At 37.4% G+C, this 26,408-nt stretch overlaps 2 protein-coding genes across 6 annotated transcripts in view; both read left to right on the forward strand.

The window, feature by feature from the left end:
* The first annotated feature begins 507 nt into the window (after nucleotides 1–507).
* LOC119534686 (zinc finger protein 596-like) overlaps nucleotides 508–26,408 on the forward strand; it is a 176,059-nt gene continuing 150,158 nt past the window's right edge. The window contains exon 1 of the mRNA XM_037837318.1: nucleotides 508–784. The gene's annotated coding sequence lies outside the window, so the exon portion shown is untranslated. The remainder of the gene's footprint in view (nucleotides 785–26,408) is intronic.
* Nucleotides 19,650–26,408, forward strand: part of LOC119534685 (zinc finger protein 596-like) — a 49,930-nt gene continuing 43,171 nt past the window's right edge. For 3 of the 5 annotated variants that reach the window (XM_037837313.1, XM_037837311.1, XM_037837312.1), the window contains exon 1: nucleotides 19,653–20,289. Coding sequence is in view for 1 of the 5 variants with exons in the window: in XM_037837315.1 (XP_037693243.1) it covers nucleotides 20,197–20,289 (93 nt within the window). In the remaining 4 variants the exon portion in view is untranslated. Of the gene's footprint in view, nucleotides 20,290–26,408 lie in introns of all 5 variants that reach the window. The other 2 variants (XM_037837315.1, XM_037837314.1) reach the window with 2 other exon arrangements.

Consider the following 26,408-nt stretch of genomic DNA (forward strand, 5'->3'; position numbering starts at 1 on the left):
GTTCAGGGACTAAGGGGACTCTGCTTTTACCCTTCAAGACGGATTGGTTTCCTGGGCCCTTCAATTAGGTTGAAGTTCTACCTACTGTTTCATGGACTTTGCGATGTCATCAGTTTTAAGATGTACTATTGTTTCCTGAGTCACTAGGAAAGAGAAAATGCTGACAATTCAGCAAGAACACACCATTCATTGTTAGACACATCCTGACTTTTCAGAGATGTTAAAATGCAAAGAATGTGCACCTTAGAATCGATGAAATGTTGCGGTTCTTCCATCACTTTTCTCATCATGATAATTTAGAGTTAGGTTTCTGCGGCTGAGTAGGTTTCTTCAGCCCCGGAAGGGGTCTAACGGTATTGCTCCCAGCTTCACGGGGAGAGTCAGTGGAAAACACAGGAAATGCGTTCCTTGCTGCTTCCACTTCGCGGGAGGAAAGGCCTATTATCGCGAGAGTTCCGTAGTCCGGGAGCTTCCGCAAGCGCCCGGATCCTGAGAGACCGCAGGGGAGGCAGCAGTGTGCCGCGCGCTCGGCGTTCGTGGTGGATGTGAGGTGGCCGGCGGTGACCCGAAGTCTTTTCGTGAGTCCGCTGTCCCCGCGGGCCTCCACTAGACTGGCGGGAGCGGGTCGCTGGCCTGGCCTAAGGCGCAGGCGGCCTCCCAAAGGCGCGGCGGCCGCTACCTGGGCCCGCATGAGCCCGGCCGGGCCCTCGTCGTGGCAGGAGTGTGGGGGGAGTGGGGGCTTGGGAGGAAGAGTGCTTTGGCAGCACCTGCCCGCGGATATCAGGTAAGAGTTTCTAATTATATTATTTTATTTTCAGTGAAAACCAACTTGCAGAGATGTTGCTGTTCTAATAATTATGCATTAAGATTTCAGCAAGATACTGTGTATTAAGAAAATTCTGAGCAGTCTTGCATATTCTAGGTGATTGAAAGTACTTGTATAGGACTGTTGGATTGCTACTTTAGTTCTTCCTTATGGTTCTTATCCATTTGCATCCATTTTTCTAATTTGATAAAGACTTCCCAAAGGGAAGTTACCCTTCCTTTTGAAAGCATGGCAATGTTATTAGGCCGTAATAAATCTTACTTGAAACCTTAATGTGTATCAGACAAAATTCTAAGTACTTAAAATGCACTAATTATTTCTCACAAAATATTACATAGGAAATAGTCATAATTATTATTTACATTGATGGATGAGAAATCTTAGGCAAAGAGAGGATAAGCAACATGACAAATTCTTACACTGAATAAAATTTCCTGTTAATAGTCATCCTCAGGGGTGTCGGGATCAGCTGTTATAATCTTAAGTAATAGGTAGGTCCTCCTATTGTTCCCTCTTCACAGAGTGGAGAATGAGCATAGAAAGGCCAACCCACCCCGAAACTCACCTGTGCATTCACGTTTTCTCCAGTAGCTTTCTTTCTGGTGTCATAAACAACCTTTCAGCCGTGCTCACACTCAGCGTTGTTAATTGTATTATTGTGCTATCAACACACAGTATTTTGCTATCCATTTCCAAACCTTTATAATCAGCCTTATTAAATATTCTGTACTCCTTCACCATCAACTGCCCAGTCTCTACCCTCTTTCTATCTCCTGGTAATCTGCGCTCTTGAATTTAATTCCCAGAGTTTGCTCATTATAGTTAGCTCATATTAGTGAGACCATACAATATTTGTCCTTTTCTTTCTGGCTTATTTCACTCAACATAATGTCATCATGGTTCATCCATATTGTTGCATGCATCATGATTTCATTTCTTCTTATCACTGCATAGTATTCCATTGTCTGTTTGTGTATGTGTATGTGTGTGTTTGTTTATCCACTAATCAATTGATGGACGTTTGAGCTGTTTCCATCTATTCTGAATAATGCTATTAATATTTGTGTCCAAATGGCTCTTCATGTCCTTGCTTACAGTTCTTCCAAATGTATATACCTAGTAACAGGATTGGCAGATCATATGACAGTATATACTTATTAGCTTCCTGAGAAATCACCAAACTCCAGACTTTGCTGCCCCATTTTACATTCCCACCAACAGCGAGTAAGTGTACCTGTTTCTCCACATCCTTTCCAGCACTTGTAGCTTTCTGTTTTTTTGTTTTTATAATGGCCATTCCAGTGCATGCGAAATGGTATTTCACCATGGTTTTGATGTGTGTTTCCCTGACGACTAGTGAAGTTGAATATCTTTTCGTATGGTTTTTAGCAATTTGTATTTTGGCTTTGGAAAAGTGTTTATCCACGTCTTTTGCCCATTTTTTGATTAGGTTGTCTTTTTGTTGTTGAGTTGTAGGATTTCTTTATATATTTTAGGTATTAAACTCTTAGACATGTAGTTCTTGAATATTTTCTCCTGTTGAGTAGGATGCGTTTTTAGTTTCTTGAAAACGTCCTTCGATGCAAAAAGTATTGCATTTTGAGGAGATCCCATTTACCTGTTTCTTCTTTCATTGCTTGTGCTTTGGGTAGAAGGTCTAGGAAACCACCTCCTACCACAAAAAAAGTGGAATTTTCCCTACATTTTCTTCTAAGAGTGTTATGGTCCTAGCTCTGAAGTTTTAGTTCTTTGTTCCATGTTGGGTTAATTTCTGAATAATGTATGAGATAAGGATTGTCTTTCATTCTTTTTGGATATGAATATCCAGTTCTCCCAGCACTATTTTTTGAAAAGGCTGCTCTGTCCCAGTTGCTTGGCCTCAGCTGCCTAATCAAAAATCGGTTTGCTGTAGATGAGATGGCCTTTTTCTGTCCTTTCAATTTAATTCTGTTGGCCTGTATATCTATCCATAAGCCAGTACCATGCTGTTTTGACAACTGCAGCTTTGTAATATGCTTTAACGTCAGGAAGTGTGACATCTCCATTTTTCTTTCTAAAGATGTTTTTAGCTGTTCAAGTCACCTTTCTCTTCTGAATAAATTTGATTATTGATTTTTCTATATTTGCAAAGTAAGCTGATGGGATTTTGATTGGTATTGTGTTGAATCTATAAATCAATTTTGGTAGAATTGACATCTTAACATTTAGCCTTACAATCCATGAACACGGAATGTCTTTCCATTTATGTAGGGTTTCTTTGATTTTTTTTAGCAGTGTTTTGTAGTTTTCTGTATACAAGTCCTTTATAGCCTTGGTTAAGTTTATTCCTAGATATTTGATTCTTTTAGTTGCTTTTGTAAATGGAATTTTTTTATTACCTATATTTCTTCTAGTATCAGTATATGTTATTCACATGTTTCTTGGAAGTTGTCAGTTTCATCTAAGTTCTCTAACTTGTTGGCATACAGTTGCTCATAGTAGCTTCTCATTATTCTTTATTTTCTGTAGGCTCTGTTGTAATGTCCCCCCTCACATTTCTGATTTTATTTGCATCCTCTGTTTTTCTTTATCAGTCAAGCTAAGTTTCTGTCAATTTTACTGATTCTCTCTAAGAACCAGCTTCTGGTTTTGTTGCTCTCTCTATTGTTTTTTTTTGTACTCAATTTCATTTATTTGTACCCTAATCTTTGTTGTTTCATTCCACCTATTTGCATTGGGTTTAGTTTGCTGTTCTTTTTCTGGTTCCTCCAGTTGTGCACTTAAGTCTTTAATTTTAGCTCTTTCTTTATTTTTAATGTGTGTTTAGGGCAGTAAATTTCCCTCTCAGCAGTGCCGTCACTGCATCGCATAAGTTTTGATATGTAGTGCTCTCATTTTCATTTGCATTGAGATATTTACTGATTTCTTTTATAATTTCTTCCTTGAGTCATTTGTTTGTTGTGGCCCAAGGGGGCTTTTCCAGCCGACAGACCAAAGAAGATGTTGGGTGGTCTGAGACATGAGCCTTTATTTAGAAATTACTTACAGGAGTGAGAAAAAGAGGCAGAATCAAACAGCTCTGATAATGGTGGGTGCAGAGCTCAGTGAGAATGTAGTCTGCACTTTGGGGAGAACTGGTCAAGCCAGTTATAGGAGCTTGAGACAGACATTCCAATGGGTGTGAGAGCTTAAGTGCAGGAAAGGGGGCCTTGTGACATAAGGAAGGATTGATTTTGTTGAACAGGAAAAAGGGACGATTATAGGTTACTTTGTAGGTACCAAGAGTGATAGCATCTCAGGAAGTTCTGAAAGGAGGTAAGCTATAGATTAACATTTGGCACAGGAGGCCTGGTTTTACAAGGAGTGTAGGTTAAACTTTAACTGACCTAGGTTATGCAAGCTGCTTTGTGCATAGTCTTCAAGGCTCTTGAGGAAGGCCTGGGGCTTGGGGCTACTACAGTGTTTATGAGTGTCTTGTTTAACCTCCATAAATTTGTGAATTTTCCAGGCCTGTGCCTGTTAATGATTTCCAGCTTCATTCCATTATGATCAGAGAAACTGCTTTGTATAATTTCAGTCTTTCAAAATTTGTTTAGACCTGATTTGTGACCCAACATGTGGTCTACCCTGGAGAATGTTCCAAGAGCACTTTAGAAAGATGTGTGTGCTGTTGTTTTGGGGTGTAATGTTCTATATATGTCTGTCAAATCTAATTCCTTTATCATATTATTCACAATCTCATTCCTGTATTGATCCTCTTTGTAGATGCCCTATCCATTTATGAGAGTTTTATATTGAAATCTCCAGCTATTATTGTAGAGGTGTCTACATCTTCATTCAGTGTTGTCAATGTTTGCCTCATGTATTTTTGGGAACTCTGGCTAGGTTCATAAATATTTATGATTGTTCTTTCTTCTTGATGAATTGCCCCTTTTATTAAAATATAGTGTCCTTCTTTGTATCTTTTTACTGTTTTACATTTAAAATCTAATTTGTCTGATAATAGTGTAGCTACCCCTGCTCTTTTTGCATTTAGTATCTATTTCCTCCAACATTAGTAGAGCTACCCCAGATTTTATTTGGTTGATGCTTGCATGGAATATCTTTTTCCAACCTTTGTGTTCTTGGGTCTAAAGTGAGTCTCTTATAGACAGCATGTAGATAGATTGTGTTGTTTTGTCCATTCTACCACTCTTTTTTGTCTTTTGATTTGGAATTTTGAGCCATTATCATTCCATGTTACTCTAATGGCAGTACTTTCTTCAACCATTCTATCCTTTGGATTTCATGTTATGTCTTATTTTTTTTCCTCTCCTTTTAAGATGCAATTTTATTGAGAGATATTCACACGCTATGTAATCTATCCAAAATATACAATTAATGGATTGCAATGTCATCATATAGTTGTGTATTCATCACCACAAGCAAGTTTAGAGAATTTTGGTACTCCCCCCAAAGAAATAAGAATAAAAGAATAAAAATATAAAAAAACACCAAAAACATCCCATTTCCTTCATCCCCCCTATAATATATATATATGAGTGAATATGTATATATATATATATATATTCACTGGATCCAGGGAGTGTTAGTCACAAGGTTTTCACAATCATATGGTCACATGATAAAAGCTATACAGTTATACATTACAGTTCCAACAGTTTTAGGTATTTCCTTCTAGTTACTCTAATATACTAGAAATTAAAAGGGAGTATCTATGTAATACATAAGCATAATTTCCAGAATGATTTCTGAACTATTTGAAACTCTTAGTCACTGAAAATTTACTATGTTTTATTTCTTTTCCACCTTTTGGTAAGGAGACATTTTCAGTCTCATGGTGCCAGGACTAGGCTTATCCCTGGGAGCCATGGCCCAGGTTGCCAGAGAGACTTACAGCCCTGGGAGTCATGTCCCATGTAGGGTGTGGTAGTGAGTTAATTTGAAGAGTTGGCTTAGAGATACAGGCCACATCTGAGCAACAGAAGAGGTTTAGTGGGGGTGACTCTTAGGCATAGTTATAAGTTGGCTTAGCTTTGCCATTGGAGAGATAAGTTTCATAAATTGGGAGACCCTATTGCTTAAGAGAATAGCAGGAATTCCCCAGATGGGGAAGTTTAATAGTTCCACATTTTTCCCCAGTCCCTTAAGGTAACTTTGCAAATACTTTTTTATTTTCTGCCCCAAATATTCTGGGATATATTGGGGTACTACATTATCCTGTATAGAATAACAAGAACTCATTCGCTAATCTAGCTTCCATGTAATTATATTGTTTAAATAAACAGACTAGGCAGGTTAAATTAGTGTGCTACAGAAAATAGAAATTTTGTACCAAATAAACCTCTTTTCCTTCATCCCACACAGAAGTTGGAGTTTTAAAATACAGTCAGTATCATCCTTTACTCTGTATTCTAATTTACCTTGGTCCTAACCAAGTTGATTTCATTCATATCTCTAATTGTTGTATCATCTCTTTTTCATCTTAGCAGTTGCTGTATGGAGTAATGCTGACTTACAGAGCTACTGAGTTCTAACTCTGAGTCTTAGGTGTCACACATACCCAAATTTCCAGGGAACTAGCAGGCTGTACACAAAGTGCTCAGCATCTTAGACTTTAGAAATAACAGTTAAAACTGAGGAATAGATGTGACTGCTGTAAGAGCTTACAACCTAAGAACCTTTATAATAAGCCTTATTGAATATTTTGTACTCCTTAATCACCTGTTGCACAATTTCTGCCCCCATACTATCCCCATATAACTTGTGCTCTTGAATTCAATTCTCAGTGTTTGCTGATTATAGTTGGTTTATATTAGTGATGTTTTACAATATGTGTCCCTTTGTTTTTGGCTTATTTCACTCAATATAATGTCCTCATGATTCATTCACCTGGTTGCATGCCTCATGACTTCAGTCCTTCTTGCTGCTGCTCAATATTTTGTTGTATATATATATACCACAATTCACCTGTAAATTCATCCATTGATGTACCCTTAGGCCACTTCTATCCATTGCAAATCCTGCATAATACCACCATAAACATCAGTGTGAAAATGTCTGTTTGTGTCCCTGCTTTCAGTTCTTCCAAGTATAGAGCATATAATGAGGTTGCAGGATAATATGACAACCCTACATTCAGGTTCCTGTCATCCATTATTCAGATCTTTCTGGATTTCTTTTAGCAATATTTTGTAGTTTTCTGCATATAGGTTTTTTATGGTCTTGGTTAAATTTATTCCTAAATATTTGATTCTTTGGTTGCCATTGTAAATGGAATTTGTTTCTTTATTTCCTCCTCAGATTGCTCATTAGTGGTGTATAGAAACACTACTGATTTTTGCATGTTGACCTTGTAGCCTGCCATTTTGCTGTATTCATTCATTAGCTCTAGTAGCTTTGTTGAAGATTTTTCAGGATTTTCTGCATGTAGTATCATGTCATCTGCAAACACTAAAAGTTTTACTTCTTCCTTTCTAATTTGAATACTTTTATTTCTTTTTCTTGCCTAATTGCTCTAGCTAGAACTTCCAGCACAACCTTGGATAACAGTGGTGTTCTGGTTTGCTAATGCTGCCATTTTGCAAAACACCAGAAATGGATTGACTTTTACAAAGGGGGTTTATTTGGTTACTAAGTTACAGTCTTAAGGCCATAATGTGTCCAAAGTAAGGCATCAAAAATCAGGTACTTCACTGGAGGATGGCCAGTGGTGCCCAGAAAACCTATTAGCTGGGAAGGCACATGGCTGGAATCTGCTCTGGAGTTCTGGTTTCAAAATGGCTTTCTCCCATGATGTTCCTCTCTAGACATCTGCTTCCTCCTCTGTTGGGTTCTCCAAAATATCTCTGTAAGCTGCAGCTCCTCCAAAATGTCACTCTCAGTTGCTCTACTCTTTCTGTTTGTAAGCTCATTTATATGGCTCCAGTGATTTAATTCAGACTCACCTTGAATGGGTGGAGTAACACCTCCATGGAAATTATCCAAAGTCATCACCCAGTTGGGTGAGTCATATCTCCATGGAAACATCCAATCAAAAGGTTCCAACCCAGTCAACACTAATACATTAGCCCCTACAAGATTGCATCAAAGATAATGGCATTTTGGGACAACATAATACATCCAAACTGGCACAAGTGGTGACAGTGGGCATTCTTGTCTTGTTCCTGTTCTTAGAGAAAAATCTTTCAGTCTTTTCCCATTGAGTATGATGTTAGCTGTGGGTTTTTCCCATTATTATATTGAGAAAGTTCCCTTCTATTCCTATCCATTGAAATGTTTTCATAAGAAAGGGTGCTAAATTTCCTCAAATGCATATTCTGCCTCAATTGAGACATACATGTGGTTTTTCCACCTTGATTTATTGGTGTGGTGTATTACATTAGTTGATTTTCTTGAGTTGAACTGGACTTGCATACCTGGAATAAATCCCATTTGGTCATGTTGTATGATTCTTTTAATATGCTGCTGGATTCAATTTGCCTTATTTTGTTGAGAATTTTTGCATCTACATTCATTAAAGATTGGTCTGTAATTTCTTCTTGTGGTATCTGCCTTTTGTAATATGGTGATGTTGGTTCTTAGGTAGCTTTCTCCTCTTCAGTTTTTTTGAAGAGTTTAAGCAGGATTGATACTAATTCTTGAATGGTTGGTAGGATTCACATGTGAAGCCAACAGGTCCTGGACTTTTTTGGGGGAGCTTTTTGATGACTGATTCAATCTCTTGTGATTGGTTTGTTGAGGTCATCTATTTCTTCTTGAGACAATATTGGTTGTTCATACTTTTCTAGGAAGTTGTCTGTTACATCTACATTGTCTAGTTTAGTAGTATATAGTTGCACATATTATCCTCTTATTATCTCCTTTATTTTTGCAGGGTCAGTAATGTCCCCTATCCTGTTTCTGATTTTATTTATTTGCATCCTCTTTCTCTTCTTTTTTTTGTCAGTCTACCTGAGGGCCCATGGATTTTATTGATTTTCTCAAAGAAATAACTTCTGGTTTTCTTGATTCTATAGTTTTCATATTCTCAATTTCACTTATTTCTGCTCTAATCTTTGTTATTTCTCTTCTGTTTGCTTTCAGGTTAGTTTGCTGTTCTTTCTCTAGTTCCTCCAGGTGAACAGTTAATTCCTCGGTTTTTGCTTTTTTTTTCTTCTTTAATATAGGCATTTAGGGCAATAAATCTCCCTCTCAGCCTCCCTTAAGTTTTGATATGTTGTATTTTTCATTCTCATTTGCCTTGAGATATTTACTGATTTTCTTCTAATTTCTTCCTTGACCCACTGGTTATTTAAGAGTGTGTTGCTTAGCCTCCATTATTAGTGAATTTTCTGGCCTTCCACCTCTTACTGATTTGCAACTTCATTCCATTATGATCCAAGAATGTGTATTGTATAATCTCAGTCTTTTTTAATTTATTGAAACTTGCTTTGTGACCTAACATGTGGCTTATCCTGGAGAATGATCCATTCACACTTGACAAAAATGTATATTCTGTTGTTGTGGGTTATAATGTTCTATAAATGTCTGTTAATTCTAGTTCATTTATCATACTATTCAGCATCTCTGTTTCCTTATAATCCTCTGTCTAGATGTTCTATCCATTGATGAGGGTGGTGTATTGAAGTCTCCAACTATTATTGTAGAGATGTCCACTTCTACATTCAGTGTTATCAGTGTGTTCCTTATATATTTGGGGGCTTTAGCTAGGTTTATGATTATTTATGATGGCTATATCTTAATGAATTGTCCGTTTTATTAATACGTAGTGTCCTTCATTACATTCTCATAAATTCTGCTACTTTTTCAAACCTTTGTGTTCTTCCTTGTATAATGTCTTCTTTATATCCTCCATCCTTCTTTTTATCTGTTCTGGTTTGCTAATGCTGCCAATAGGCAAAATACCAGAAATGGATTGGCTTTTATAAAAGGGGTTTATTTGGTTACAGAGTTACAGTTTTAAGGCCATAAAGTTTCCAAGGTAAGGTGTCAACAAGTATACTTTCACCAAAGGAAGGCCAATGGTGTCCAGAAAATATGTGTTAGCTGGGAAAGCACATGGCCGGCATCTGCTGATCCCAGGTTGTTTTCCAGCTCTTCTCTCAGTTCCTGTGCATTCTTCAAAGTGTCCCTTTCAATGGCTGTCTTCAAAATGTGTCTCTCAGCTGCAGCTCTTCTCCAGATGTCACTCTCAGTTGCTTTCCAAGATGTGACAGCTGCTCTGTTTGTCCCAAGAAACTCCAAATAGAACAAATCCAAATAAACCCACTCTGAAACATACTCTGATCAGATTCTCAATTGCTGAAGAGAAGGAGAAAGTTCTAAAAGCAGCAAGAGAGAAGCAATTCACTACATACAGGGGAAACAGCATACGACTAAGTGTTAACTACTCAGTGGCCACCAGGAGGTGAGAAGGCAGTGATATGACATATTTAAAATTCTGAAAAAGAAAAATTGCCAACCAAGATTTCTTTATACAGCAAAGCTGTCCTTCAAATTTGGGGGAAAGCCTAAAATTTTCACAAACAAATGCTGAGAGAATTTGCTAACAAGTGACCTGCCCTCCAAGAAATAGTAAAGGGAGCTCTACCAGCTGAGAAAAGAAAGAGAGAGAGGTCTGAAGAAGGGCACAGAAATGAACAGTTTTAGTAAGGGTATGTTAAATGAAACAGAGAGAGAAAGGAAAAAATACATGTGACAAATAAAAACTAAAGGATGATGGCTGTGATGGTTAGGTTCATGTGTCAACTTGGCCAGGTGATAGTACCCAGCTGTCTGGTCAAGCAAACACTGGCCTAACAATTGCGAGGATGTTTGTGGCTGGTTTATTAAATCATCAGTCAATTGACTGCAGCTGTGATTGATGACTTACCAAAGGGCGTGTCTTCCATAATTAGAGAATGCAATTGGCTGGATTTAATCCAATTAATCAGCTGAAGACTTATAAGTAAGACAGATGGAGGACCTTCACTTCTTCTGCTGCTCAGCGAAGCGTTTCCTGAGGAGTTCGTCGAAGTTGCCGTTTCATTTCCTGAGGAGTTCATCGAACACGTTCGTTGAAGATCCCGGTTCATTTCCTGAGGAGTTCATCGGACATCTTCCTTGGAGTTGACAGTTTGCTGACTGCTCTACAGAATTTGGACTCATGTGCTTACAGCCGTGTGAGCTACTTTTATAAATTTTATAGTCATAGACACCTCTCATTGATTCTGTTTCCCTAGAGAACCTTAACTAGTACAACTTGGTACCAGAAGTGGGGTGGTTCTTGAGAAACAGAATCTTAAAATGGGCTTTTACAATTTGTTTTCTACTCTGATTAGATTCAAAGGCACTAATGACTCTGTTTCCAATAATCAAGAGGGCACTGACAGTCCATGGCATGAGTTGGGAAAGGAGATATGCAAAATAGCACCATTTGATTCTCCTAATCATACTCTAGTACGAAGCAAGGCTCTGGGTGATAGTGTTTTCGACACCGTCACAGAGTTTTGCAGAATTAAGAGCTAATGTCACCCAAGGACTTGCACCCTATTCTAGAGAGATTTAGTGCCTTTCCAGTTGTATGCTGCACAGTGGAGTATTGTTAGGCAAAATATATGTCTGTTATTGTTATCTACTTAGAGATAAAGTATGGTTTTAGGTGATGTGTATAACTGCCAAGTTGGCAAGGGGTGAACTGTGATGGTTAGGTTTATGTGTCAACTTGGCCAGGTGATAGTACCCAGCTGTCTGGTCAAGCAAACACTGGCCTAACAATTGCTGTGAGGATGTTTGTGGCTGGTTAATAAACCAACAGGCTGGTTTATTAAATCATCAGTCAATTGACTGTGGCTGTGACTGATGACTCACCAAAGGGCATGTCTTCCACAATGAGAGAATGCAATTGGCTGGATTTAGTCCAGTTAATCAGTTGAAGACTTATAAGCAAGACAGAGAACCTTCACCTCTTCTTCGGCTGCCCAGCGAAGTGTTTCCTGAGGAGTTCATCGAAGTTGCCAGTTTGTTTCCTGAGGAGTTCATCAAACATGTTTGTCAAAGATCCCAGTTCATTTCCTGAGGAGTTCATCGGACATCTTCCTTGGAGTTGACAGTTTGCTGACTGCTCTACAGAATTTGGACTCATGCATACCCACAGTTGCGTGAGTCACTTTTATAAATTTTATAGTCATAGACACCTCTCATTGATTCTGTTTCCCTAGAGAACCCTAACTAGTATAATGGCTGACTCATGAACTGCCTTCACAGTAATAACATTGAATGTGAACGGATTAAACTCCCCAATTAAAAGATATAGATTGGTAGAATGGATGAAAAATATGAACAATCCATATGTTGCTTACAAGAGACTCAGCTTAGACCCAGAGACAAAAAGAAATTGAAACTGAAAGGATGGAAAAATATATTCCATGCAAGATACAGTCAGAAGAAAGCAGGGGTGGTAATATTAATTTCAGATAAAATAGATGTTCAGTGGAAGGATGTCATCAGAGAGAAAGAAGGGCACTATATACTAATAAAAGGGACAATTCACCAAGAAGAAACAACAATCATAAATGTGTATGCACCCAACCAAGGTGCCCCGAAGTACATGGGACAAATATTGGCAAAACTGAAGGAAGCAATAGATGTTTCCACTATAATCTTGAGAGACTTCAATGCATCACTCTCTCCTATAAATAGGTCAGCCAGAGGATGAATAAGGAAATTGAAAGCCTAAACAATGTGATAAATGAATTTGACTTATCAGACATATATAGAGCATTACATCCCAAGTCACCAGTGTACACATTCTCCTCTAGTGCTCATGGAACTTTTTCAAGGATAGATCATATGCTGGGGCATAAAAGAAGCCTCAATAAATTTTAAAAGAATTGAAATTATTCAAAGCACATTCTCTGATCACAATGGAATACAATAACCATCAAAGATCTAGAACATTCACAAATATCTGGAGGTTAAACAACACACTCCTAAACAATCAGTGGGTTAAAAAAGAAATTGGAATAGAAATTGATAAATATATAGAGACAAATGAAAATGAGAACACAACATATCAAAACCTATGTGATGCAGTGAAGGCAGTATTCAGGGGGAAATTTATAGCTATAAATTCCTATATAGGAAGAAAGAACTAAAATGAAAGAACTAATAGAACAACTGAAGAAGCTAGAAAATGATCAGCAAACTAATCCTAAACCAAGTAGAAGAAAAGAAATAACAAGGATTAAAGCATAAATAAATGATTTAGAGAACAAAAAAATAATAGAATAAATAAAACCAGAAGTTGGTTTTTTGAGATCAACAAGTTTGACAAGTCCTTAGCTAGACTGACAAAATCAAAACAAGAGAAGACCCAAATAAAATAATAAATGAGAGAGGGGACATTACTGCCATTCCTGAAGGAATTTTAAAAATCATAACATGATTCTATGAACAATTATACACCAACAAAGTAGATAATTTAAAGGAAATAGACAATTTTCTGGAAACACACGAACAATCTAGACTGACCAGAGAAGAAATAGAAGACCTCAACAAACCATTCACAAGCAAAGAGATCCAATCAGTCATCAAAAAGCTTCCCACAAATAAAAGTCCAGGGCCATATGGCTTCACAGGGGATTACTATCAAACTTTCTGAAAAGAACTGACACCAATCTTACTTAAACTCTTTCAAAAAATTGAAGAAAATGGAACGTTACCTAACTCATTTTATGAAGCCAGCATCACTGTAACAACAAAACCAGGTAAGGATGCTACCAGAAAGGAAAACTATAGACCAATCTCCCTCGTGAATATAGATGCAAAAATTCTTGACAAAATACTTGCAAATCGAATCCAAAGACACGTCAAAAAGTCATACACCATGACCAAGTGGGGTTCATTCCAGGCATGCAAGGATGGTTCAACATAAGGAAATCAATGTAATACAACACATTAATAAATCAAAAGGGAAAATTTAAATGATCATCTACATTTGACAGAATACAGCCTCCTTTTTTTAAATTCAATTTTATTGAGATATATTCACATACCATGCAGTCATACAAAGCGTACATTCAGTTGTTCACAGTACCATTATATGGTTGTGCATTCATCCCCCAAATTAATTTTTGAACATTTTCATTACCACACACACAAAAATAATAAGAATAAAAATTAAAGTGAAAAAGAACAATTAAAGTAGAAAAGAACAGTGGGTCCTTTTTTTTTGCTTTTCCCCCATTTTTCTACTCATCCATCCATACACTGGACAAAGGGGAATGTGGTCCATATGGCTTTCCCAATCACATTGTTACCCCTCTTGAAGATTCAGGGGTTCTGGGTTGTAGTTTGATAGTTTCAGGTATTCACTGCTAGCTGTTCCATTTAGAACCTAAAAAGGGTTGTCTATATTGTGCATAAGAGTGCCCACCAGAGTGACCTTTTGGCTCCTTTTGGAATCTCTCTGCCACCGAAGCTTATTTTATTTCCTTTCACATCCCCCGTTTGGTCAAGAAGATGTTCTTCATCACATGATGTGAGGTCCAGATTCCTCTCTGGGAGTCATATTCATGTTGCCAGGGAGATTTACTCCCCTGGGTGTCAGATCCCATGTAGTGGGGAGGGCAGTGATTTTACCTGCCAAGTTGGCTTAGCTGGAGAGAGAGGGCCACATCTGAGCAACAAAGAGGCATTCAGAAGGAGGTTCTTAGGCACAATTATAGGCAGGCCTAGCATCTCTTTTGCAGCAACATTCTTGTCAAGGGCAAGTCCCATGGTAGAGGGCTCAGCCCAGCAAACCACCAGTCCCCTGGGTCTGTGAGCACATCAACAAACATCAAAGTGGGGAAGCCCAACACCCCTGCATTCTCAGCCAGCTCCTCAGAGGGGCTCTGCATATGTTTTTCATTGTTTTTAAAAACTAAAGGACAAATGGGGTGGAATGGGGGGATGATTTGGGTGTTCTTTTTTCACTTTTATTTTTTATTCTTGTTCTGATTCTTTCTGATGTAAGGAAAATGTTCAGAGATAGATTGTGGTGATGAATGCGTAACTATGTTATCATACTGTGGACAGTGGATTGTATACCATGGATGATTGTATGGTGTGTGAATGTATTTCAATAAAACTGAATTTAATAAAAAAAAATTAAATATATCAAAAAATTTTTTTAAAAAACATACAATAAAAAAACATTTCAAACAAACCCTAACAAGGGAGTTAGAAAAAGACAACTAGCCTAAAATAACTACTTTACTTCCAACATGTTTCTACTCTACCCCAAGAAAATAACCTAATATAGCAGTATTTCTGTGAACTTGTTCCTACCTACCCACCAGAAATTAACAAACTATAGTCATTCCTGGGCATTCCCAGAACGTTTAACACGATAGCTTATCTCTTCTTACTGGGTTATCGTTTCCCCTTCATTAATTGCTCTCTATCGTTAGTTCCCCTACATTCTACATTATAAACTGTTTATTTTATATTTTTCAGTGCTCACATTAGTGGTAGCTTATAATAGTTCTCTTTTTGTCCCTGGCTTATTTCGCTCAGCATTATGTCTTCAGTATTCATCCATGTTGTCATATGTTTCATGATATCATTCATTCTTACTGCTGCGTAATATTCCATCATTTGTATATACCACATTTTATTCATCCACTCATCTGTTGAAGGACGTTTGGGTTGTTTCCATGTCTTGGCAATTGTGAATAATGCTGCTATGAACATTGGCATGCAGATATCTGTTCGTGTCAGTGCTTTCAGATCTTCTGAGTATATACTGAGAAGTGCAATTGCTGGATTGAAGGGTTACTCTATATCTAGTTTTCTAAGGAACTGCCAGACTGACTTCCAGAGTAGCTGAACTGTTACACAGTCCCACCAACAGTGAATAAGAGATCCAATTTCTCCATATCCTCTCCAGCATTTGTAATTTCCTTTGTTTAATGGCAGCCATTCTAATTGGTGTGAGATGGTATCTCGTTGTGGTCTTAATTTGCATCTTTCTAATAGCTAGTGAAGCTGAACTTTTTTTCATGTGTTTCTTGGCCATTTGTATTTCCTCTTCAGAGAACTGTCTTTTCATATTTTTTGTGCCTTTTATAATTGGGCTGTCTGTATTGTCATTAACTTGTAGGATTTCTTTATATATGCAAGATACCAGTCTTTTTTCAGATACATGGTTTCCAATAATTTTTTCCCATTCAGTTGGCTGCCTCTTTATCTTTTTGACAAATTCCTTTGAGGTACAGAAACTTCTAAGCTTGAGGAATTACCATTTATCTATTTTTTCTTTTGTTGCTTGTGCTTTGGGTGTAAGGTCTAGTAAGTGGCTGCCTAATACAAGGTCTTGAAGATGTTTCTCCACATTATCTTCTAGGAGTTTTATGGTACTGTTTTTTATATTGAAATCTTTGATGCACTTTGAGTTAATTTTTGTGTAGGGTGTGAGGTAGGGGTCCTCTTTCATTCTTTTGGATGTGGATATCCAACTCTCCCAGCCCCATTTGTTGAAAAGACTGTTATTTCCCAGTTCAGTGGCTTTTGAAGTGTTGATAGAAACACTTCAAAAAGTAGGAATTGATATCCACTTCCAAAAGAATGAAAGTGGATGTCCATCTCACACCTTATACCAAAATTAACTCCAAGTGGATCAAAGACCTAAACATTAGCACCAAGACCATAAAACTCTTAGAAGAAAATGTAGGGCAATATCTTAAAGATCTTGTGAGAGGAGGTGGTTTCTTAGACCTCATACCCAAGGCACGAGCAACCAAAGAACAAATAGACAAATGGGATCTCCTCAAAATTAAACACTTTTGTACATCAAAGGACTTTGTCAGAAAAGTAAAAAGGCAACCTACACAATGGGAGATGATATTTGGAAACCACATATCAGATAAGGGTTTAATATCCCGAATATATAAAGGAATCCTGCATCTCAATAACAGAAAGACAAACAATTCAATTAAAAAATGGGCAAAAGACATGAACAGACATTTTTCTGAAGAGGAAATACAAATGGCTCAAAAGCATATGAAAAAATGCTCAACCTCACTGGCTATTAAGGAAATGCAAATCAAAACCACAATGAGATATCATCTCACACCTACCAGAATGGCCATTATCCAAAAAACAAAATGACAAGTGCTGGAGAGGATGTGGAGAAAGAGGCACACTTATTCATTGTTGGTGGGAATGTAGAATGGTGCAACCACACTGGAAGACAGTATGGAGGTTCCTCAGGAAGCTAAATATAGATTTGCCATATGACCCAGCTATTCCATTGCTGGGTATATACTCAGAGGAACTGAAACTTAAGACACAGACAGACATTTGTAAACCAATGTTTATTGCAGCATTATTCACAATTGCCAAGAGATGGAAACAGCCCAAATGTCCATCAAAGGATGAGTGGATAAACAAACTGTGGTATATACACATGATGGAATATTATGCAGCTGTAAGACAGAACAAAGACATGGATCATGTAATAATGTGGAAGAACCTTGAGGACATTATGTTGAGTGAAGTTAGCCAGAAACAAAAGGACAGATTCTGTATGGTCTCACTAATATGAACAGACATTAATGAACAAACTTTGGGAGTTAAAAGCTGACAACACAGGCAACCAGGAGATAGAAAGAGGGCAGAGATCAGCCATTTGATGCTGAAGGACTACAGAATGCTTAGGATTGATTGCATAGATCCAGAAATAGATAGCATAATACTGTGTGATGGTAGCACGGTATTGTAAGTACACTGAACAAAGATGTCTGTGAGTAAAGGTGAAAGAGGTGGGATAGGAGAATGTATGACACCAGAGGTAAAGATAGATGATAAAGACTGGGACTGTATAACGTGGCAAAAACTGGAGTAGCCAATGACTTACTAAATACGCAAATATAAAAATGTTTTTGCATGTCGGAAAGCAAATGAATGTCAACCATGTAGAAATTTGAAAAAGGGATGGTATTCAGGAAAAAACATAATCAAAGCAAACTGGAGTCTATGGTCAACAGTAACATTGTAATATACCTCCATTAAATGTAACAAAGGCAATATGCCAATGCTAAATGTATATGAGAGGGGGATATAGGGGAGTAATATGGGATTCTTGGTAGTGGTGTTATTTGCTGTCCTTAGTAATGTATTGTATTGTATGACATGTTATTTTTCTTTTTATCATTTTTTCCTATTGCTAAAAAAAAAAACAATTTTTCTTGTAGTAATCAGTATGTTCAAGTGTTGATTGTGGTGATAAATGTACAATTGTATGATGATACCATGAACAACTGATTGTACACTGTGGATAAATGTATGGTATGTGAACATAACTCTATAAAATTGTAGGAAAATATATATATAGGAGTAAAAGTGTTGGAGAAAACATGGTGAGAGGGATGATGCCTCACCAATATGGATGAACTACAATGTATAAACTCAGAATTGAATCTTACAACATAGCCTAATGTGAACACAATAATTGTAATAGTCCCTAGATTGTAAGCTCTTACAGCAGTTAACTCTATCCCTGAATTGTAAGGCCTATCTCTAAACTTTGAGATGCTGATCCCCTAGCATATAACCTGATTGGTCTCTGGAACAATGCATATCTCTGAGACACCTGAAACTCAGAGCTAGAGCTTGGCAGATATGAATGTCAGTATTAGTGCATGCAGCCACTGTCAAAAAAAAAAAAAAAAAAAGCTGAAAAAGAGCCCAGACTTCAATTAGTGATATGAATGAAGCATGTCTGGTTAAGACCAGGGCAAGCCAGGCCAAAGGGTAAAGGTTGAAACTGATTGTGTTTTAAAACTTCAACTTTCATATGAGACCAAGGGAATAGATATCTATTTGGTACAGGATCTAAATTTTCTAAACGGTACAACTCTACAGTCGATTTGTTCGAACACCACAATTGCATGGAACTTTGAATAGGAAGTGAGGTACGGTAGGTTAGTATAGGCTGGAGTGAAATAGTGACACATCCTAGAGTAATTTGGGCAGATAATAAAAAATATATTGACAGCCTCCCCCTTCCCAGCCCCGAGGATCTGGGGGAAGGTGCGGATGTGTTGGACATCCTCACCTGGACTGGTGTTGATGTTGTCACAAACATTGGGACTGGAGGTTTGATGTGCTGAGCCCTCGAGCATGGGACTTGCCCTTATGAAGCTCATTACCACAAAGGAGAGTCTAAAGTTGTATGTAATGGTGCCTAAGAGTCTCCCCCTGAGTACCTCTTTGTTGCTCAAATGTGGCCCTCTCTCTCTAGCTAAGCCAACTTAGTAGGTGAAATGACTGCCCTCCCCCCTACATGGGATCTGACACCCAGGAGTGTAAATCTCCCTGGGAATGTGGAATATAACTCCCAGGGAGGAATCTAGACCCAGATTCATGGGATGGAGAACATCTTCTTGACCATAAACGGGATGTGTAATGAAATAAGCTACAGTGGCAGAGAGATTCCAGAAGGAGCTGAGGGGTCACTCTGGTGGGGACTCTTACACACAATGTAGATAACTCATTTTCAGTTTTAATGAATTGGGATAGTCATAAATATCTGAAACTATCAAACTACAACCCAGTAGCTTTGAATCTTGAAGACTATTGTATAACAAAGGCGCTTACAAGGGGTGACAGTGGTATTGTTAAAGCCATGTGTATCACACTCCCCTTTATCCAGTGTATGGATGGATGAGTAGAAAAATGGGAGAAAAAAACTGAAGAGAAAATAGGACCAGGGTGGGGGGACAATTTGGTTGTTCTGTTTTAACTCTTAACTTTTTATTCTTATTTTCATTTTTTTTCTGGTACAAGGAAAATGCTAAAAAAAAAAAAGTTCAGGGTGATGAATGAAGAACTGTATGATGGCAGTGTGACTAATGGATTGTATACTTTGGATCATTGTATGATATGTGAATTCATCTTAACAAAACATTTAAAAACAAAGCAAAACAAAACAAATATTCAAATAAAAAAATAAATTAACAAAATACTTCCATGGGTAACTCAACAAAGTGACTGTCCAGATGGCTAATATGCATATTAAAAGGTATTCAGATTCACTAGAACTATGTGAAAGGCAAATTAAACCTACAGGAAAACACTATAGGGATAGCAGAATGCTGAAATTTGAGAATTTCAAAAGTGTGTGATGAGGAACTGAATTCAGGAAATATGAGTAATTCAGGAAATAGGAAATTTGTGTATTGGTACAAATCATAAAACTTATGCTTGATACATATTTACCCCATGTCTTATCATTTCTCCTCTCAGGTATACCCAAAAGAAATATGTATATTCTGTGAAGAATTATCAGAAATAAGTATATTTATAGCAGCCCTATTTTTTAAGTCCAATATCTGAAAAAAAACAAATTTCAGTCCACAGAATGGATGACAGAATGTGTACAATGGAATACTATACTGAAATTAGAATTAAGTGATGTACAGCTACACACAAGTTGGATGAATGTCTCTAACATGAAGGTGAGTTACACAAAAGATCGCAGATGGCAAAATTACATTCATATATGATACTAAAACTAGTAAAAAAAAAAAAAAAAGCATGGTGTTTGGAGTTAGAAAAGCCATCACCTCTAGGACTGGCCAATGGGGGTTTTGGATGTTGTCAATCATTATATTGAAGTTGTTGCTCATTCCATGGCTGGGTTCACTTTATAAAAGTTTGTATGTATGTTATTATTCAATGAAGTATAGTTTAGCTATTTTGTGAAATTAAATTTAGCTATTAATGCCATTCTGGATGTATAACTTTTAAAATATTGAAATACTTTCTCCAACAAAATAAAACAAATTGTTAAAGAAAAGCTTTAAAAAAAAGCATGCCAAAAAATTATGGAGACCAAAAAGGTACATATTCCTTTTGTTAAACTATCTGGGTAAAAACATAAAATATCTGAGTAAATCCATCAAAATTATATGCTGTATGTATTTCATTTCATGTACATTAAGAGAAGGTGATGAATCACAATATCCTCAATCCTGATTTTAAGAATGAAATTTGATTTTCACCCATGAATTTTCCCTTGACGACTTCCTTTGCTCTGAGGAGCTTATTTAGTGCTTCTTACCACTTCCAAAGCGCTTATCCGGCTATCAAAGGCCAGATGGGGGAAATTACATTCCATGTTGCAGAATAGACAGCTGAAGATTCAATTTATCAGCATTTGGGAATAATATAGCCACCTTATTTTCTAATTTTCTACTTCCCAACACACATGATTATGCCAGTATTAACCCATCAGCAATAAGATAACCATAAATAAGAGATATGTGGAGAAGAAACAAAGCACCTTCATATAATAACTATAACCTGTATTGTCTGTTTCTGAGAATTTTCACACTACCATTGCAGAAGTATTCTTTACTAAGATTAGTAAAATCTCCAAAATCAAGTACTATCATATATTTTAAAATATTTTTATTTTGAGGTTAATAGACTCAGATTGTGTCCACTTTGGTAAATTAATAATATGAAAGTTGGTGTAAACAAGACCAAACTAATTATAAGTGCTTTCTGCAAAGAATGTATTTTTTTTTTTTTTAATTCAGTTTTATTGAAATATATTCACAAACCATACAGTCATCCATGGTATACAATCAACTGTTCACAGTATGATCATATAGTTATGCGTTCATCACCACAATCTATTTCTGAACATTTTCCTTACATCAGAAAGAATCAGAATAAGAATAAAAAATAAAAGTGAAAAGAGAATACCCAAACCATCCCCCCATCCCACCCTATTTGTCATTTAGTTTTTTTTTTTTTTTTAAATCATCATTTTATTGAGATATAATCACATACCACGCAGTCATACAAAACAAATTGTTCTTTCGATTGTTTACAGTACCATTACATAGTTGTACATTCATCACCTAAATCAATCCCTGACACCTTCATTAGCACACACACAAAAATAACAAGAATAATAATTAGAGTGAAAAAGAGCAATTGAAGTAAAAAAGAACACTGGGTACCTTTGTCTGTTTGTTTCCTTCCCCTACTTTTCTACACATCCATCCATAAACTAGACAAAGTGGAGTTTGGTCCTTATGGCTTTCCCAATCCCATTGTCACCCCTCATAAGCTACATTTTTATACAACTGTCTTCGAGATTCATGGGTTCTGGGTTGTAGTTTAATAGTTTCAGGTATCCACCACCAGCTACCCCAATTCTTTAGAACCTAAAAAAGGTTGTCTAAAGTGTGCGTAAGAGTGCCCACCAGAGTGATCTCTCGGCTCGTTTTGGAATCTCTCTGCCACTGAAGCTTATTTCATTTCCTTTCACATCCCCCTTTTGGTCAAGAAGATGTTCTCCATCCCACGATGCCGGGTCTACACAAAGAATGTATTTTTAAATACATTTGTTTATTAAATCTCCACAAATATTTAAAAAACTATGCCAACCACTAGAAGTCATGAACATGAGAAGGCTTATATTGTAAGACAAGAGTAGCGCTTAGCCTCTAAAAAAGACCAGAATTTTCAAGTGCCCTCTTCAGCTACTAAATGTTTACTTTGAAAGTAGTTATGGTCTTATGCAACAAGTTTAGCATATGCTTTTCTACTTGAGTTTGAAATAGTTTCAAAAGTTTGAAAATACCTGCTGGCAAGAAAAATACTAATTGTGGCAACATCCTTAAGATAATATTAAATAAAATATCTTTGGGACAAAATTATGTAAGCAATTTCAACTAAGCCAGCCAAAGTAGGTGTGATCCTTACCTTTCAAGTCGTAAGCCACATGGCATTACTGTGGATAACATGAGTACTGCTTATGCAAATAATCTTTCAAATTGCATAGTGAAGTCACATATCAAAATGATGCATGATTTCAGTAGGGAATATAATAGAATAGAATTTGGAACCCGGCAAACGTTGATACAAATCCCAGCTCTGTACATTTCTGAATAAACCTTAGACAACCTTTATAAATGTCAATTTCTTAATCTGTAAAATACAAATAATACGATCTAAATTCACAGGATTATTGTGAGGACTAGGTGATAGAAAGTAGATATTCAATATTTGTTTTATCTTGTTACTACTCACTTTACTACATGTCTCTAAAGAAAAAAAAACTATTACTTACACCTAAAACATAAAAGAAAATATGAAGGCAGTATCATATAGGACAAAATGATATAGGACTAAATGTTCCTCCAGGAATGTCTTAACATTTTAACCTGTTTTTCTCTATTGTCCTTGAGTTGTAGGATTTCTTTATATATGCAGAATATCAGTCTTTAGTCAGATACATGGTTTCCAAAAAGTGTTCTTATTGCGTTGGCTGCCTCTTCACCTTTTTGGCAAATTCCTTTGAGGTGCAGAGACTTCTAAGCTTGAGGAATTCCTATTTATCTATTTTTTCCTTTGTTGCTTTTGCTTTTGGGTGTAAGGTCTAGGAAGTGACCTCCTAATACAAGATCTTGAAGATGTCTCCCTACATTATCTTCTAGGAGCTTTATGGGGCTGTCTTTTGTATTGAGGTCTTTGATCCACTTTTTTTTTTTGTTGTTGTTGTTGTTTTTTGTTTTTGTTTGTTTTTGTTTTTTCATTTTTATTGAGATTGTTCAGATACCATACAATTATCCAAAGATCCAAAATGTACAATCACTTGCCCCTGGGTACCCTCATACAGCTGTGCATCCATCACGCTTAATTTTTGTTCAATTTTTAGAAACTTTTCATTATTCCAGACAAGAAATAAAGTGAAAGATGAAAAAAGAAAAAAAGAAAAGGAAACTCTAAACCTCCCCTATCCCTAACCAACCCCCCTCAATTGTTGACTCCTAGTATTGATATAGTACGTTTGTTACTGCTTATGAAAAAATGTTGAAATACTACTAACTGTAGTATATAGTTTGTAATAGGTATATAGTTCTTCCCTATATGCCCCTCTATTATTAACTTCTAATTGTATTGTCATACATTTGTTCTGGTTCATGAAGTGATTTCTAGTATTTGTACAGTTGATCATGGACCTTGCCCACCATAGGATTCAGTTTTATACATTTCCATCTTTTGACCTCCAACTTTCCTTCTGGTGACATATATGACTCTGAGCTTCCCCTTTCCACCTCATTCACACACCATTTGGCGCTGTTAGTTATTCTCACATCTTGCTACCAACACCCCTGTTCATTTCCAAACATCTGAGTTCATCCTAATTCAACATTCTGCTCATACTAAGCAAGAGCATCTACATTTCTTCCACAAGGCAGGAGGGAGAGTCAAAGAAGGTAGAGAGGCAAAAGAAAGAGGAAACAAAAAAAAATGACAGCTAGGAAGCAGCAAAAGGAAAAGTAACCTTAAATCAAAGTAGAATAAAGAATCAGACAATACCACCAATGTCAAGTGTCTAACATGCCTCCCCTATCCCCCCCTCTTATCTGCATTCACCTTGGTATATCACCTTTGTTACATTAAAGGAAGTATAATACAATTATTCTATTAGTTACAGTCTCTAATTTATGCTGATTACATCCCTCCCCCAATGCCTCCCCATTTTTAACACCTTGCAAGGTTGACATTTGCTTGTTCTCCCTCGTAAAAGAACATTTGTACATTTTATCACAATTCTTGAATACTCTAGATTTCACCGAGTTACACAGTCCCAGTTGTTATCTTTCCTCCTTTCTTGTGGTGTCTCACATGCTCCCCATCTTCCTCTCTCAACCGTATTCATAGTTAACCTTTGTTCAGTGTACTTACATTGTTGTGCTACCATCTCCCAAAATTGTGTTCCAAACCACACACTCCTGTCTTCTATCACCCTGTAGTGCTCCCTTTAGTATTTCCTGTAGGGCGGGTGTCTTGTTCACAAAGTCTCTCACTGTCTGTTTGTCAGAAAATATTTTGAGCTCTCCCTCATATTTGAAGGACAGCTTTGCTGGATACAGGATTCTTGGTTGGTGGTTTTTCTCTTTCAGTATCTTAAATATATCACACCACTTCCTTCTTGCCTCCATGGTTTCTGCTGAGAGATCCGCACATAGTCTTATTAAGCTTCCTTTGTATGTAATGGATCGCTTTTCTCTTGCTGCTTTCAGGATTCTCTCTTTGTCTTTGACATTTGATAATCTGATTATTAAGTGTCTTGGTGTAGGCCTATTCATATCTCTTCTGTTTGGAGTACGCTGCGCTTCTTGGATCTGTAATTTTATGTCTTTCATAAGAGATGGGAAATTTTCATTCATTATTCCCTCTATTATTGCTTCTGCTCCCTTTCCCTTCTCTTCTCCTTCTGGGACACCAATGATATGTACATTATTGTACTTTGTTTCATCCTTGAGTTCCCGGAGACGTTGCTCATATTTTTTCATTCTTTTCTCCATCTGCTCCTTTGCATGTAGGTTTCAGGTGTTTTGTTCTCCAGTTCCTGAGTGTTTTCTTCTGCCTCTTGAGATCTGCTGTTGTATGTTTCCATTGTGTCTTTCATCTCTTGCGTTGTGCCTTTCATTTCCATAGATTCTACTAGTAGGTTTTTTGAACTTTTGATTTCTGTCGTATACATGTCCAGTGCTTCCTTTACAGCCTCTATCTCTTTTGCAATATCTTCTCTAAACTTTTTGAATTGATTTAGCATTAGTTGTTTAAATTCCTGTATCTCAGTTGAAGTGTACGTTTGTTCCTTTGACTGGGCCATAACTTTGTTTTTCTTAGTGTAGGTTTTAATTTTCTGTTGTCTAGGCATGGTTTCCTTGGTTATCCGAATCAGGTTTTCCCAGACCAGAACAGGCTCAGGTCCCAGAGGGAAGAAATATTCAGTATCTGGTTTCCCTGCGGGTGTGTCTTAGAAAATTGCTCCACCCTTTGATGCCTCGAGTCACTGTGCTTTTCTGCCCGGCAGGTGACGCCTGTTAGCCTATAATTCTTGACTGGTGTGAGGAGGTATGGCCGTGTTCCCCCAGGCTCTGGGGTCTGGTTCTGAATGGAGAGGGCCCCACCCCTTTCCTCCTAGAGAAGACAGACCCCTCAGGTGGAGGTCATTAGCATTTCAATGGTCTCGCTCTCTGCTTGTGGTGTCTCCACCCTTCCCAAAGTCACAGCCCTGGAAACTGAAAATGACTGGGGCTTTCTCCACTGAGCCAAAAAAGAAACAGATAGTCCCCTTCAGACCCAGTCCAAGGCAACCCTCTGGCTCTCCCAGGTCAGTCGTCACCCAAAGCTTCTGTCTGTTTTTTGGGGCTGCGTACCTGTAGTGAGCAGTTCACACTCGCTGCTTAAAACCCCAGTTGGAGCTCAGCTGAGCTGTATTCGCTTGCTGGGAGAGAGCTTCTCTGTGGGACCATGCTGCTCTGCAGCTCGGGCTATGGGGGAGGGGGTCTCACGTCTTGGTTCCGCAGGTTTTACTTACAGATTTTATGCTGTGTTCTCGGGCATTCCTCCCAATTCAGGCTGGTGTATGATGAATGGATGGTCTCGTTTGTCCCCCCGCAGTTATTCTGGATTATTTACTAGTTGTTTCTGGTTTTTTGTAGTTGCTCCAGGTGGACTACTTAGCTTCCACTCCTCTCTATGCCGCCATCTTGCCCGAGTCCCTTGATCCACTTTTAGTTAATTTTTGTGTAGGATGTGA

This window comes from Choloepus didactylus, chromosome 5 (assembly GCF_015220235.1).
Source record: "Choloepus didactylus isolate mChoDid1 chromosome 5, mChoDid1.pri, whole genome shotgun sequence".
NCBI lineage: Eukaryota > Metazoa > Chordata > Mammalia > Pilosa > Megalonychidae > Choloepus > Choloepus didactylus.